At 43.1% G+C, this 16,904-nt stretch overlaps 1 protein-coding gene across 3 annotated transcripts in view; it reads right to left on the bottom strand.

Annotated features, from left to right (window-relative positions):
• Positions 1 to 16,904, bottom strand: part of LHFPL6 (LHFPL tetraspan subfamily member 6) — a 328,052-nt gene that overhangs the window by 46,291 nt on the left and 264,857 nt on the right. For 2 of the 3 annotated variants that reach the window (XM_062194333.1, XM_062194334.1), the window contains exon 4: positions 2,605 to 3,737. The exons of the other annotated variant lie outside the window; for it this stretch is intronic. In XM_062194333.1, coding sequence (XP_062050317.1) covers positions 3,619 to 3,737 — 119 coding nt within the window. In that variant the 3' untranslated portion in view covers positions 2,605 to 3,618. Of the gene's footprint in view, positions 1 to 2,604; positions 3,738 to 16,904 lie in introns of those variants that run through there. 3 annotated transcript variants of the gene reach the window in all.

The raw sequence follows: 16,904 nt of genomic DNA, 5'->3' as shown, positions 1-16,904 counted from the left end.
GGGAACCAAGTACTAGAACTGTCACCAGCTGCCTTCCAGTGTGTGCCTTAGCAGGAAAGCTGGGTTGGAGATGGAGGTGGGACTCAGTCCCAGGCACCCTGATAGGGGATGAGGACATTCCAGGCTGCATCACAATGCCTGCCTCTGGAAGCTGGTTTTTTTTTTAAGATTTATTCATTTATTGTGAAAGTCAGGGTTAGGAGAGAGGGAGGGAGGGAAGGAAGATGGGAAGGAGACAGAGAGAGAAAGAGAGAGAGAGATCTATTTGCTGGTTCACTCCCCAGATGTTTGCAACAGCCAGGGCTGGGCCAGGCTGAAGCCAGGAGCTTCAATCAGGTCCCCCACGTGGGTGACAAGGGCCCAAACACGGGCCATCCTCTGCTGCTTTCCTACGCACATTAGTAGGGGGCTGGAGCAGAAGTGGAGCAGCCGGGACACAAACCGTATGGGTTGCCAGCGTTGCAAGTGGCTGCTTTGCCTGCTAAGCCACAACACTGGCCCCTAGATATAATTCTTAAACAACTAGATGCAGCTCTTGAAGTGCAGGGACATCTTGAACAGCAATCCAAAGTCAAATGAGTAGCTAGAACATGCAAAGTAAGGGTTTATCACGTGAGATTCACCAGCTTTCTATGCTAGTGAGGCTCAGTAATATCTAAAATCACAAGGACCACATGACAATGACAATCCCATCATTGAAATTGTCCAAGCAATTATGCCTTTAAGGATTCCATAGAGAGCTCCAACTTGATAATGGGAGCTAAAAGGTCATCATACAATTCTGACAGGAAGATGAAGTTAAAAATTTTCTTTTGAAAAACACCAGCAGTACATGAATACGATAGGCTAATTGAAGAGGCAAAGTGCAATCTTCTCTCCTGTGCAGGAAACCAGAGTGGAGAAGCTCCTGCTCCGGGGACAATGAGACACAATCAAATGACATTCAGCACATTGTGAATTAAGTATCTGATTGTGAATGCCTTTCTCTATACCAATCTCATTGGTCAGCTTTCTGTACTGCCCTCCAGAGTAGCACAGATGCTCACCTGGAATAATTAAAACAGCCAGGGGCAACTGTGATATTCAGATACTTAAGTTAATTAGATAAATATGCACAAGGAGTGTAAAAAATAGTCATATGTGTAAATGGTCAGTGTATAATTTCCAAATATGAAAAGTATGTAATTTAGAAACTGAGTTTATAAGAATTTTCCTTAAAAACTCAGACTTCTTAATAAAGAACAGACATACATCCATTATTCAGTATGCAACTTTTGCTTCTGAAAGAGCTAGTTCTGCTGGATTCAAACTTTTCTTTTTATTTAAAGCTTTCTGGTGGGGGCAGGGATGTGAGATTTAGTTTTTCAAACATTTGAGATTCCTTACTGAGAGTGGTATGAAACTGCCTCTTGTACAGGGCTACAGAAGAAACCCAGTACCTTGTAGAAGGTGGAAAGGAGGAAGTTGCTGGTGGCTTGTGACAACCCTGTTATCATCCTGGAGACAGTTGGCCCAGACACCTCTTTTTCTTTTTTAAAGATTTATTTATTCACTTGAAAGTCAGAGACACACAGAGAGAGAAGGAGAGGCAGAGAGGCAGAGAGGCAGAGAGAGACAGAGAGAGAGAGAGAGAGAGAGAGAGAGAGAGAGAGAGGTCTTCCATCTGCTGGTTTACTCTCCAATTGGCTGCAATAGCCGGAGCTGTGCTGATTTGAAGCCTAGGAGTCAGGAGCTTCTTCCAGGTCTTCCATGTGGGTGCAGGGGCCCAAGCACTTGGGCCATCTTCTACTGCTTTCCCAGGCCACAGCTGAGAGCTGGATTAGAAGTGGAGCAGCTAGGACTTGAACTGGCACTCATATGGGATGCCAGCACTGCAGGCGGCAGCTTTACCCACACAGAACTGGCCCCCAGACACCTCTTGAAGCATGGTTTGGTTCTTATTGCCTTAAATCACATCTGAATATTGCCCATATTTTATCTCTTTATCTTTTTTAAAAGATTTTATTTATTTATTTATTTGAGAGGTAGAGTTACAGACAATGAGAGGGAGAAACAGATAGAGTGGTCTTCCTTCTATTGGTTCACTCCCCAAATGGCCACTACGGCCAGCGCTGCGCCAATCTGAAGCCAGGAGCCAGGAGCTTCTTCCAGGTCTTCCATGTGGGTACAGGGGCCCAAGGACTTGGGCCATCTTCTACTGCTTTCCTAGGCTATAGCAGAGAGCTGGATTGGAAGTGGAACAGCCAGGTCTCCAACTGGCGCTCATATGGGATGCCTCAGGCCAGGGCATTAACTCGATGCACCACAGGGCCAGCCCCGCCCATATTCTCAAACTTAGTTCTCTCTTAAGGATTTACTCACAACTGAAATGCAGTGAATAGGAAATTAGAATTCCACTTGCAAAGAAACTAAGCTGAAGGTAGAAAGCAGGTCCCACTCACCTCTGATACACTGTGTGCCTAGAACAATGCCAGGTTGAGTGATAAGTGAGTTAAAGAGAGGCCTTAAAAGAGAAAAGGACAATCTACAGGACTAGGAATGTTGAAAGGCTACATCTAAGAAATTAAAGAAGTAAACCCGGTAACAATTAGTCTGTGGTCTAGCTATTGATCAAAGAGAGTTTATTCACAGAGCTTTTCAAATACAAACAAAATAGCACTTTTAAATTTTTTTTTTTACAAAATGAGTATTGAAATAAATGTGATACAGCACAGTACAATAATGGACAAAAGAAAACAAGATCTAGTGGATGGAAAATGTCTCTCTTTACTCATGTATCAACTGAATTCTCACCTACAGAGAACAGAAATTCTCCCCTTTACTTTGTAAGAATATCATAGCAGAAGCTACTCAGAGAAATACTGCATATCTTTGAATAATATTGGAATATGAAGGCTTAACTCTAAAGGTCTGCGTAAACACTGAAAATGTGTTGAGGGTGAAAAGAGTTTATGCAGGTGACACAAAATACTGATAGAGTGGCTTATCGGTCCATGTATTAGGTTTAATGTATGTTTTATAAAGTGATAATACTGTACTTTAAATGCATATCAAAAAGCAAACAGAGGAGTAACGCACTGCTGAACCTCCTGTACAGTTTGTGCGATGGTCTCCATCCACATTTGTGCCTGGGTGTGTGTGCACGCGGTGTGTCTTGCATGTGCTCGTGTGCTTTCGGGGGTGTTATCATCGCCAGGGATGGCTGCGGGTACCCTGCTTCTCAACACAACACTGTTTGAACTAGCCCTTTTGAATCTGTGAATCTTCGCCTTTTTTATTTGAAAATCAAAACAAAAAAGAACCTTTTTTGCATATATAGGTTTGTGGTGTGTGTGTCTATCTGTGTGTTATACATTAACAATACTCTGTAGACTAGAAACACCCGATGTCTGGCAATATTTTAGCCTTTGGTCCATTTCTCCATACCCTCCAAGTCTTTCACAAATGTCCCACAGTCCTTCATTCCTACAGAATGTTCTTGATCCCATCGGGTTTCATTTCATTAGCATTGTGTTGGACTAGGTCCACTATTCCACCTTTAGAAAGTAGCTGGATACTTCAGCCCCTTCAAATCCCTTTGGCCCATCTTCTCCTCTGTTTGTTCCTTGTGGCTCCTTCTCAGTAGGGGTAGTGCTTCTGTTTCTTGCCGGAGAAGCAAGCCAGCCACGTGCACAGCAGCATGGAGGCCGCAGCACCTGCTCCGGTGCAGTAGTAGGCCCAGCCGATTTCACACTTACCTAGGGATAAAGGAAGAGGAGAGAAAGCAGGCACAGGTGAGGATGACTTATAGGAGGCTCTGGTATTTATTTCAGTGTGTGTGTTCTGAGATACTCATTAGGTATACAGTCTCTTTCCTCAAATGGAATGGATAACTGAGCTGAAAGTTACCCTGAGTTTCGTGAAGGAGGCAAGAATGGTTATGTGCCTTTCAGAAGTATCTCAAGGTCTGTGCTTCATGCTAGCCAAAAGCCAGGAGAGGAGAGAAGAAGGGGTTAACTCTAATTTAAATCACACAAATGTGAATAAAGGACTTTATTTTGAGAAAAATCAAAATATAGAGGTGATCCTTTTGCAAAAGAGCGGCTCTGAGCAGGATCCTACTTGAAGGGTAATGCAACCACAAATGCTGCAGTTACAAGGAATCATCAAACGTGAACTGGAGAACCTAGATGGCCAGATTCCTCTGGGATCACTGTTCTTCAAGTTCAAGTGACATTTCAATGAAAACATAGAGTCCAGGGGCCAGATGGATACTGAGTTCTCAGAGGTGGGTTCATACCACTAACTATACATGCAATTAGCAGACTTCTTTTTCATGCATAGTCTTTGTCAATCGTTTTAACAATACTGTGAGTGCAGCACAGTGGTCAGGGAAGCTGCGATTTACAGAAGCTGGTGATTCTCCCCAAATCATACCCTTAAAATTCGTAAGAAACCGAGCCAGGATTCAAGTCTGGGTTCCAGATCCTAAGAAGTCACTGACCTCACGTCCTGTCTGGATTAACAGAGTGTGTGTCTGCATCATTCGACTTTCTTATGCTGTCCAAGTTATTCTTTTTGTGTTTACAGCAAAGAAGGTCGTTGTGTCTTTCACTGGATGTGACTCTTTCTGCTCCAATTATATCCTTCTTTTAGCCTATTTTACAATCTTGTCAGACAATGCTCCAACTGCAAACACTGCCTCCCCTTCTTTTTCTTCCTGTCTATAGACATAAATGGAGACACAAAGACACTTGGATTTTACAGTCATTGAACATATAAACTATGTAATGAAAATAATATTCCTTTTTTCTCATATTAATCATTTTATTGTATTCATTTATGAACAAATTAATAGCTTCCCTACTGAAAAATACAATATGAGTCCTTACATGCAATTCAACTACATATCTTCAATGGGAATTTTCTGCCAGGTAGTTAGCAGGTGCTCCCTGTGCAGATAAAAAGGCAAGGTGAGACAAAGCTCAGTGAATTACCAGCTTGTGGTTATCATGGGCCACTAGCAGCAAAATGAGGTAAACAGCTGCCACAGCTTGAAAGTACTCTGGGACGTTACCTATGCACACAGTTCTCAACCCAGATTTATCCTGGATTTCTCCCTTTTCACCTCCAATAATGAGGTTAAGAAAAATAAAAAATGTGTTATGGATGATGCTTTTCTCAAAGTAGCGCATTTAATCCCCATAAGAACCTGATGTGGTAGGCATATGACTTCTCTGATAGGAAAACCGGGCTAAGAGAAGTTTTATAACCTGCCCACGGGGCAAGTCTTTTGAAATGCTTCTGAAATGCTGCAGCACCCCTGGGCAGGCTCCACTCATTGCTTTTCTGTTCTCCTGCTTCTATTAACATCATCACCAACATTAAAGCTGTCAACTATCTTTAAAAATAAACCAGGTCAAGTTACTTGCCTATTGAAAACCCTCAAATGAGTTCTCAACACCCATCTCCTTCCTGTGGTTCACGAGGCCCTAAATGAGCTGGTGTCTGCTGACCTCCCTGGCCTCGTGACTCCTGTCTTCTCTGGCTACCCTGGCCACCTCTTCTGGAGAACACAAGGCTTGCTGCTGGAATGAGAGCTCTAAACTCATTCTTCTCACCCGGAAAATTCTACCTCAGATGGCTGAAAACTGGCTTCTTCTCCAGTGGTACCTCCCACCCACCACTGCCCCCCAGACCCTGCAGATCTGCCTTATCAGACTCTGTTTCCTCCCCTTACTTGACTGCCTTCATAGAACTTTCCATGGTCTGCAAATATCCTCTGTGTGTTTCAATCATTATCACTAGCATAAAGCTGCAGCAAGGCGGGCCCTTTTGTATACTTTCTCCCTTTGTGTGTCCCAGTAACACCAGAGTAGGCACCCAATAAATAATTGCTGAATTCAAATCAAGGCAATTGTCTGCTTGGAAGTTCTTCCATGTGAGACAAAGAACCAATGTAATAATACCTTCTCCACCACGGTTTTACCCATAAAAATGTGAGAGGTCAGATGGGTCAATAAAAATAGGCAGTCAGGTTGGTCCCTATGGAAAATAAGGACAAGGAGAGTCCCCCTAAGGGGGTGCAAAATGCTTGCTTCCCCCAAAAGTTATCTTTAGCTGGGATCAAAGTGTCAAAGTACTGAATTCCACTGCATGTTTCTCCTCAAAAGCTGCCTTTAGCAAAACGAAAGTATCTTTCCCACTCAAAAAAAAAAAAAAAAAAATCAAGACAAATGAAAAACAAAGGGTGGAAGCAAAACAGGCAGAGAGCCAGTCCCCAAAAAACAGACTAAATTTGGGGTTTTGAGAAATTCTATTCTGGCATTAATCTGTTGGAAAGAAGGTCCCAAACCAAGTATGCATTTCCAGCCTCACATATAGTGTGTTAAGTTTAGGAGGATAATAGATGCTAAGCAATCACATTTGCACGCCAAGGTAGGTCTCACTGGCAGGATGACCTCCATTCATGCTGATAGATAGGATAAGCATTTTTCAAGGGGAGCAGAGTCCCCCTTCATGGTCTAGATTTGCTGACAACCATAGGTTAATATGGCCATGAGTCTTGGGAATAATCTCCACTTCCAATTATTCTTTAGATAGATTAAATAAGTCTAGGAAGGAGAATTGATAGTTAGCTATGAGGTGGGCAGTGTTTTAAAACTTTCCAAAGAGTCAGCAAAAATTGTGGTCCATCTATTTCATGCAGGTCTTATAGCATAGGATACAATCAATTGCTCATCATTACCAGGATATTGACTTACATAGAGTTCCATGACCTAACATGAAAAGGAGAGTATATAATTCTTTATTAATTATTGGACACTCAAGAAAAAGCAGCTTGTGGGGCTAGCTATTTCAGAATAGTATGTGACAGTAGCCACATATTAACAAAGATTAAAAATAAAAGCTACTAAGTGTTTACTGCTAGAGCACCAAGGGGAGAGGGGACTTTTTTTTCCTGCAGAAAAGTCAATAAAATGCCAGAAGTTTAAACTTCAAGAGCTCTTAACTGGCAGGGGATCTGTACACAACGGCTCCACCCAAAACCTCTGGATCCCTTTGCTGGGCCTGGGGTCTCACTCCCCAGCTTCTGTTTATGCTTTGTTCTTGACAGCATATACTTGCAGCCTTCTTCAGTGAACTTATGAATAATGAGAACTCTGAAAGTTGAGGTGCCTCCCGGTGTGACCTGTAGTCAGTGATGAACTTGTTCAGGAATGCTTGGCTTTCTTGCCTCCAGTGGGGGTAAATTCTGCAGTATAATGAAGATTCCAGGGTGCCCACTAGTTCAGACCAGGGCTTGGACCTTACAGCCCCATCTCACCCTGCACCATGGCTTGGTATTACTCCATCATGACCTTACTCCCTTGTTTCCTCATTGGTTTCTTCTAGGTGCATTTTCTTAATCACTTGAATACAAACCTACATATCAGTGTATCAGCACTGAGGAATCAGATGTAAGACAGGAGCAAAGGAGCAAACCTTTTCTTATTTCTCCCACCTTCAAATCCCAGGGTATGTGAAGTCTATTCAGTTGTCAAAGGCTTACCCACCCACCTAACCCCCAAGCCCTGCCATCCCCTGTAAGGCCAGGTCAGAGCAGAGCCTTCAGCACCAGCTCTCTCTTCTTGTGCTGCCATCCTTCTGAGGCAAACCCAACTCTTTATTTTATTCTGTGTGTGATTTTAATTTCCAACAACTAATATCCAATAAATGTTTCTGGATCCATTCTTGTTTATGGCATAAAACATGTAGTCAACTCATCATACCAACTGTCTATCAAATGGGAACTTGAAGGAAACACATAAAGGTCCTTAAAGAGGGTCCCATGGCAGGAGGGTCTATTTGAGGATGTAAGAACGTATGGTCCCTGATTATATAATCATGCAAGTTCATGGGAATGATGTGTACATCTTATGGTTAATAGTCAGCAAATGTTTAAAGATTAAAATAGGCAAAATAAACAAGCAACGCTCAATGTGATTTAAAAGAAAAGCATTCCTCTATTTCAGAATGAAGATTTTAATTTACTAAGTAATTCATAAAATGTATTATTAAATCAAAATTGATTTAATGTGGATTTGCTCCAGGATTTTGGTTTATGTGGAAATATTACCAGCCCATCAAACTAGTCTCAAAAAATACACAAAAGCCTGCGTGTGCACATACACACACGCACACGCACACACACACACCTCCTGAGAAACAAGAAACAGTCAAGATAAATCGCATAAGATCAGGCTATGCCAATAGTGTTTAGGCAAATCCAAAGAAATGCTAAACTATCCAATCTCTGGTTCCTGATCTCCCCTCCCCCCTTCCCCCCAGACCTGCCTCCCTTTGTTTATTCTTCACCTTCTTTCATTACTCCCTACCTCCTTCAACCTACTCATCGACTGAATAAATATTTATTGAATGCCTGTTCCAACTAGAAATCAATGGGTACTGGGGACTTGGTTGGGAATAAGATAGATACCATCTTTTCTATCCAGGAGTATAATACTTAATTAAGAAAACAAGCATTAAACAATACTCAGATAATTATATAATGATATTTGTGACACATGCTTTGAAGAAAAAAAAACTCTAGGAGTTGAAGGCAGCAAATCTCAAGGGATTCATATGGTATGCTCAGGTCACTGAAGATGAGCAGGAGAGCGCCAAGCTTGAGTGTGGGTGTCCAGAGAAGAGTGGGCTTGGCCTAAGGGGATGGGAAATGCCACGGGGAAAGTCGACAGATTTTGCTCTTATTAAAGTATTGTTCAAATAACAGACTAATGGCGTTTTGGGTGTAAAGCTAGAGATGGCGTTGGGCATGACCACCTCTGGAGTTTGAGAGTTTAAAGCTTGCAACTTTCCTCCTTGGAACTGTTTGTATACTGTTAGGTAGAAATGTGAGCTATCCAATACTGATAAATTCATCTGAAGCATGAACTGTCTTGCAATGTGACTGGAGCTGAAGACATGACAGTGAACAGTGCAGACAGGGTCCTTGGTCTCAGGAAGTTTACTTTCTGGTATCACTCACCTCAGTTGTATTCGTTTGACATATCCCATGTATATTATACAGATGTTTTGGAGAAATTTAGTTCAATGAACTAAACCAGATACAAGAAGGGGTTCTTTTCTATGAAATTATAAAGGCTAGACAAAATGTCTAGACACACTTGACACTGTACCTTTGTTAATGTAACTAAGTTGATGTTAGCCTATGTGTGTAAGATGGGCTGAAGAAAATAAAATTTTTTGAAGAAAATAAGTGTATATGGAATGGTAGGAGGAAACAATCCCAGAAAGCAGCCCAGGAATTGCACCCAAAGTAGCTGCTCTTGTCCACTAACGCTATTGGATTGGTTTCAGTCCTCTCCCTGGGTGCAGCTCCGGGTATCCCCCGATCTGGCACCACATCTGGTTCCATACACTGTGCTCACAAAGTTGTGGGTGGATTTTCAGGAACTCCACATCAAGAAAGCCCCACCCACAATTTTCCAGAAGAGGGAGGAGGGGAGGATATAAAAGCTCCCGTCTGAATGCACACTGGGCTCTCAGTCCTTTACTGAGATGCCCTCCTGGCCTCTCCGGTGTATTTCTCTTCATTAAACTTTGCTACACAGCTTGAAAAGCTCTCGATTCTGCTCATCTTCAGTGACCTGAGCATACCATACGAATCCCTTGAGATCTGCTGCCTTAGCATCTTAGAGTTTTTTTCTTCAAAGCCTATCTCACGAATACCATCATATAATTATCTGAGCATTGTTTAATGCTTATTTCCTTAACTAAGCATTATACTCCGGTATAGAAAATACTGCATGTATCTTATTATTGTACTACCCTCTGTCTCACATCTGAGTTCTTTCTTACACCGAGACAAGAACCTCTGAGCAGCCATCTCCAGTAACACCTTAAACTTCTCCAAAAGAAAGGGAAAGCAGATCCCCCCCCCCCCCCCCCAGCGTGGTTCCATTGTTAGAACCCATATGCTCGATAATAAGAAATTAGCAGCATATTTTACAGTTGGGAAGGAAAAAAAAGGCTTTCTGAGTACTTTAGGCTATTAGGAAAGAGCAGTGTTTAAGTTTATGTATGTTTTAAACAGCACCGTATTCCATAAGTAGTAATGGAACTAAATGAAACTAGGAAGTATGAGGCCAATCTTCCATGGTCTCCTCTTCCCGTCAGGGCAATAAATGCTTGTTATTATAATGCAAACAGAAAGCATTTTGCCAGAGGGCAAGTTTTGCCTGTGATCCTTTCAGGAAATTAGAGAGGCAAATCTGTTTAAACTTTCCCTTTTGCTCTCTGTAATGCTCCATCAAACAGGACTCCAAGCTTGCCTGGTTGGCAAATTGCTGCTTTCAACAATGGGGAATACTATTCTTGACAGATAAAATAGAGGTTAATGGGACAGAAAGCAGCACACCACAGCCACCTGCCAAGTCCACAGACAAAGGCTCCGTGGCTCCATTCCAGGGCAGCCTAGAGTGGGAACAGAGAGAGGGACAGGTGTGGCTGATGTTTTGGGGTAGCTCAAATTAGTTTTAGTGGAGCTTTTAAAAGTAGCAGTGACAAGAGAAAAGGTCTAAGAACTCAGCCTTACCACAAACCACAGTGGAATTCCAGGGATCTTTTCATCTTTTAAAGACATTACTGCTTAATCTCTGCCTTTTCCTCAATTTATTCAATTACGGAGCCAACCATGTGTGACTGTGTCTGCAAGATTCCCCCTGTTTCCTGCGACTCAGTGCGATGACTGGACCACAGCAGGAGATCCACACGCATCCACGGCACAAATGGGTATCAGACACTGTATGGGTGCAGATCCAGAGAGAAGCACTGACAAAGTGGTGTCCCATGGAATCGTCCTTGTCCACAATTCTCTCAGGAAGTTAGAGAGGTAAATGTGTGTACACCTTCCCAACCAGATTCTCATCCTGAAGTTAAATGAATGAGTTGCAGAAAGAAAAGCAACTTGTCCAATACCTCAAGTAAATGGTAGAGTTTCAGCTTGAACTTAGGGGACACTGATTCCAGAACATTTCCTGCGTTCATAAGGAAAATCTAAGTCAAATGTAGTTTTCTCATTCATTAGATAGAATCTGTCTTTGTTAGAACTTACATGGGAGACCTGCATCAAGTCCCCAGCTCCCAGCTTCAGCCTGGCCCAGTACCATCACCGCAGGTGTTAGGGCAATGAACAAGTGGGTGGAGCTCTGTCTGTATGTTCTCTCTGCCTCTGTTCCCTGAATAAACTTCTTTAAAAAGAGGCAATTTTTTAAGATTATTGACTGATTTTTATGTATTTGAAAGGCAGAGCAACAGAGGAGAGGGAGGAAGGGAGGGAGGGAGGGATGGATGGAGGGAGGGGAATATATATATATATATATATATATATAGAGAGAGAGAGAGAGAGAGAGAGAGTTGTCTATCTATTGATTCACTCTCCAAATGCCCACAACAGCTGGGACTGGACCAGGCTAAAGCCAGGAGCAGGAAGTTCATCTGGGTCTCCCATGTTGGGGGCAGGGAACCAAGTACTAGAACTGTCACCTGCTGTCTTCTAGTGTGTGCATTAGCAGGAAAGCTGGGTTGGAGATGGAGGTGGGACTCAATCCCAGGCACCCTGATAGTGGATGCAGGTATTCCAAGCTGTACCACAATGCCTGCCCCTGGAGCCACTTTTTTAAAAAAATATTTATTTATTTATTTTGAAAGTCAGAATTACAGAGAGAGGGAGGAGAGAGGGGTGAGGGAGAGAGGGAGAGAGAGATCTTCCATTTGCTGGTTCACTCTTCCCGAGATGGCAGATGGCTACAATGGCCAGTGATGGGCCAGGCTGAAGCCAGAAGCTTCATCCGGGACTCCCACGTGGGTAGCAGGGATTCAAGCACTTGGGCTGTCTTCTGCTGCTTTTCCCATGCCATTAGCAGGGAGCTGGATCAGAAATAGAGCAGCCGGGACACGAACTGGTACCCATAAGGAATGATGGCGTTGCAGGTGGTGGGTTTATCCAGTATGCCACAATGCAGAGCCCTGGAAGCCATTTTTAAAAGACACCTCCATTGTTTGTTCTGCCTTCTGCACAGAGCTGAGCAGAATGCAGACAGTCAGAAGTCACACTGTAGACATGCACCTTGGTAAGCACTGATACGCTCCAGCTACAGCATTATTCTCCGTAACCATGCAGGGAGCGTGTCAAAGGCAGCAGGGATTTACTCCTGGGAGAAGATAAGATGTGTATCTGCAGCCAGCTCAGGCGGCACTCGGGCTAGGGGCAAACTGAGATGGAAAATCTGCGTCAGCCTTGTACATTTTATCCAGTGTAGCCAGAGCAGGAGGAGGCAGGAGAGAACACTGGAGGTGATGAGCAGCCACAGTTAAAGCGCTATACTCCTATGTGAGTTCATGCTATGGGGATCTCAGAAGGTGAGGGAAAAGAAACTTTCCAAATTATCAACTAATTCTGTTGTACCCAATGGTGTAAGTTTCGGCCCTGGGTCCACACAGAAATTTTGCCTGAGAGTCATCATTTTAATTTGTTCTGTTGTATCTCTCTTGCCCCAAGGAAATGTTTCAGCGCCATTCTTAAGGTAAGTGACAGAGGAAAAAGACAAAACGACAGTTGTGCATACTTAGTAGTACCTTTCACGGTCCCCCAAGTAAATGGTGCTAGTTCTCGCCAACACAGGAAGTGACTGGAAAGGGCCCTTCTGTGACTTCATACTTGCACAGGTGCTGTGGGACAGGGTACTCACAGCAGCAGCTGGATCAGACACAGAGCTTGGCGGAACCCAGGTCAAGTTGTGTACTGCTACTTATTATTATTATTATTATTATTGTAACTATTATTATTACTTTCTGAAATCAACTACTTCTATAAACAGAGTGTAGGTTTGAAAAGCAAGCATTTTTTTTTTAATTTTGAACTTGTGAAATTTTAATTTTATACACTTGAGAAGTAGAGAGACAAAGAGAGAGTGTGAGTACATACTCCAATCTGCTGGCTGCTTTATTCTCCAAAAGTCTCAAACTGCTGAACCTGGAGTGGAGCCAGAGCCAGGAACCAAGATCACAACCCAGGTCTCTCACATGGGTGGCAGGAAACAATTACTTGAGCCATTATTGCCAGTGCCCACAATCCTCCTAAGCAGGAATGTAGAGTCAGGAGTTAGAGCCAGGAATTAAACCCAAGTATTCTGATGTGCAAGATGGGCATATTAACTGCTAAGCCAGGTGCCCACTCCTGTGGGTTCTAAGTATTGTTTTGTGCTTGTTTTATTTTGCAAGTGGAAAACCATACAGCAAAAAGAAAGCCTATAACAGGCCATACTCAGCATGAAGAAAATAAATCGCAGCTCTATTTTCAATAATTCTATATTTATAATATTTGGCTATAAGGTCTATAGGTTAGATAAGAGTATTGCATCTATGTTAACTTCCTAATTTTGGCTAGGTAAGATAAGGTTACTTTTAAAAAGTTTATTTATTTATTTGAAAGTCAGAGTTACAGAGAGGCAGAAGCAGAGAGAGGTCTTCACTCCCCAGATGGCTGCAATGGCCAGAGCTGTGCCGATCCAAAGCCAGGAGCCAGGAGCTTCTTCCAAGTCTCCCACTCAGATGCAGGGGCCTAAGGACATGGGGCCATCTTCTACCACTTTCCCAGGCCATAGCAGAGAACCAGATTGGAAAACGAGCAGCTGGGACTTGAGCCGGGACTCGAACAGGTCCGCATATGGTATGCTGGCACTGCAGGCAGTGGTTTTACCCGCTATGCCACAGTGTTGGCCTGAGAAGGTTACTTTTAGGGATTACTTAGGCATCTAGGGCTGCTTGGGAGAGAGGAGGATGGGGTTGGGAGGGAGGCAGAGCACGCTAAAGCAAATGTGACAAAATTTACTGTTAAGGCAATCCCAGTGTATGTGTGGGCACAATTCTTTGCATTGTTTTTGCAAGTTTTCTGTATATCTGAAATAATTTCAAAATCAAAATTAAATAAGACTTAATAAAAACTGAAGTATGTATGTGTATATATTTATGTGTTTATATATATAAAATCGATGAGAGCCTCTTATACTTGTAAATATAAACAGCAAGAAATCAATATGTAAGCTGGTCAACCAGCACACAAAAGTGAGAAACCAGCATAATAGCCATTTTTATTCTGCAATTTTCCTTCTGAAAAGATGCAGTTAAGGGAAGGCATTGTGGCACAGTGGGTTAAGCTGCTGCTTTGGATGCCTCTAAACCCTATCAGAGTACCTGGGTTTGAATTCTACCTCTACTTCTGGTCCAGCTTTCTGCTAACGGCTATTGTGGGAGGCAGCAGGTCACGTCTCAAGTACTTGGGTCCTTGTCACCTACATGGGAGACCCAGATGGCTTCAGCCTGGCCCAGCCCTGGCTGTTGTAGGCATTTGAGGAGAGAATTAGTAGATGGAAGATCTCTCTCTCCCTCTGCCTTTCAAATAAATAAACTTAAACTTAAAAACAAAAGTTCGTTTACCTTCTCACACCTGACCTGCTTGTGAAGCACAGCACATGTGAGCTACTCCAGGGGGTTCCTGCCCTCTGGCCACATCCCAACTGACACAAAACTGCATCCCATTCCTGCCAACCACAGTCCAACCATGCAAACAGGCTGCAGATTAAATCACTCAGGAAGGAAGTTGTCATGCAATCTTCCTGTGAAAGGACACAGGAGGCAGATATGTGCTGCCTGCCCCGGTGCCCAGGTGGCAGGGAACAGGATGCCAAAGCATCTTCTACAGGAGATGTACACGGAGGAGCAGGGCAGCACACAGGGCACAAAAGCCCATTTTCCTCCACCAGATTCCCCAGGCCTGGCAAGCTAATGTGGCTATGCACTGCATATGGGAAACGGTATTTCCCACAGAAGGAAAGGGGTTTATCTGGCTGATACTTTGAAGGATTTTACACAAGCTGAGCATGTGCTCTGAAGACACAGACTATAGGGTTTTTCTGTGCAATCAAAGTCGGCCCCAGGCAGCTCCCGCTGTGAGCGCCCCAGGCAAGATAGGAAGGCAGGAGGGATGGGGAGTCGGGGATTACAGTAACAGTAACGGGATTAAACCTGAACAGGACTGAGCCTCTTTACATTCAAACCCAGCCAACTGGCCAGTGCATCACACCTCTACTTCTACTTTCCTTTTCTCACTTCTCCAGCCAACCAGCACATCACAGATTTAAGCCAAAGGGATCTTGGAGAGGGGTCATCTAGGTCAGGCTGTGGCAACCTTATTGTGTGAAAGGCCAGATAATAAATATATTTTATAATATATAGTTGAATTTTTTATTTAGTAAATACAAATTTCCAAAGTACAGTTTATGGATTACAATGGCTTTCTCCCCCCATAATTTCCCTCCCACTAGCACCCCTCCCATCTCCCGCGCCCTCTCCCATTCCATTCACATCAAGATTCATTTTCAATTCTCTTTATATACAGAAGATTGATTTAGTATATATTAAGTAAAGATTGCATCAGTTTGCACCCACACAGAAACACAAAGTGTAAAATACTGTTTCAGTACTAGTTATAGCATTACTTCACATTGGACAACACATTAAGGACAGATCCCACATGAGAAGTAAGTACACAGTGACTCCTGTTGTTGACTTAACAATTTGACACTCTTGTTTATGGCATCAGCAATCTCCCTAGGCTCTAGTCATGAGTTGCCAAGGCTATGGAAGCCTTTAGGGTTCACCGAATTTGATCTTATTCCGACAGGGTCATAGTCAAAGTGGAAGTTCTCTCCTCCCTTCAGAGAAAGGTACCTCCTTCTTTGATGGCCCCGTTCTTTCCACTGGGATCTCACTCGCAGAGATCTTTCAGTTAGGTTTTTTTTTTTTTTTTTTTTTTTTTTTGCTAGAGTGTCTTGGCTTTTCATGCCTGAAATACTCTCATGGGCTCTTGAGCCAGATCCGAATGCCTTAAGGGCTGATTCTGAGGCCAGAGTGCTATTTAGGACATCTGCCATTCTATGAGTCTGCTGTGTATCCCACTTCCCATGATGGATTGTTCTCTCCCTTCTTGATTCTATCATTTAGTATTTGCAGACACTAGCCTTGTTTGTGTGATCCCTTTGACTCTTAGACCTATCAGTGTGATCAATTGTGAACTGAAAGCATCCTAGCCACCCTTTGCATGGTTACATGAGTCTTTCAGGGATTTCTGCGTGGGATGTTGCAGGACCTTTATCCAATCTAGAGTTTAAGAGGAAGGATCTTGGTTAGATCTGACATGAGGGAAAGGCAAACAGGTTTGGTGTGAAACCCCCAGGACTAAGAGGAGGTGAATATAGTATTTGTTGCTGTGCAGCTACACACAGCAATGGGACCTCTTGTCTATCTCTCTTTCTGTCTCTTTGCCTCTTAAATAAATAAATACATGTTTAGAAAAACTCATGTAACCATGAAAAGGCTGGCTAGGATGCTTGTCCTACTTAGCATTCTCTGAAAGCAAAGGAATGCCAAACACAAGACACTCGGCTTCCTCTAAAAACATAATTAAATTTCAGCCTAAGTGTAAAAAAGCAGGATGAGAGAACAGCTTCTGAATAATTATGATCACATCAATCAAATGGATCTTGTTCTATGACCCAGTGGATACCTTTCTGAATATTCATGTTTGTACCACTTACACATAAAAATACACTCAGGGAGGGTGGGTGTTTGGCGCAATGGTTAAGCTGCTCCTGGGGATGCCTACATCCCAGATCGATATGCCTGAGTTCCAGTCTCAGTTGCTTCCAATTCCAGCTTCTTGCTAAGGTGCACCTTGGTTGGCACCAAGAGATGGCTCAAGTACTTGGATCACTGCCACCAGAAAGGTAGACCCAAATTGGATTCCAGGCTCTTAGCTCTGGCCTGGCCCAACCCTGATTGTTGTAGGCATTTGGGGGTGA

The sequence above is a fragment of the Lepus europaeus genome, chromosome 6, assembly GCF_033115175.1.
Source record: "Lepus europaeus isolate LE1 chromosome 6, mLepTim1.pri, whole genome shotgun sequence".
NCBI classification, from domain to species: Eukaryota; Metazoa; Chordata; class Mammalia; order Lagomorpha; family Leporidae; genus Lepus; species Lepus europaeus.
This window is presented reverse-complemented; position numbering and strand designations above follow the sequence as displayed.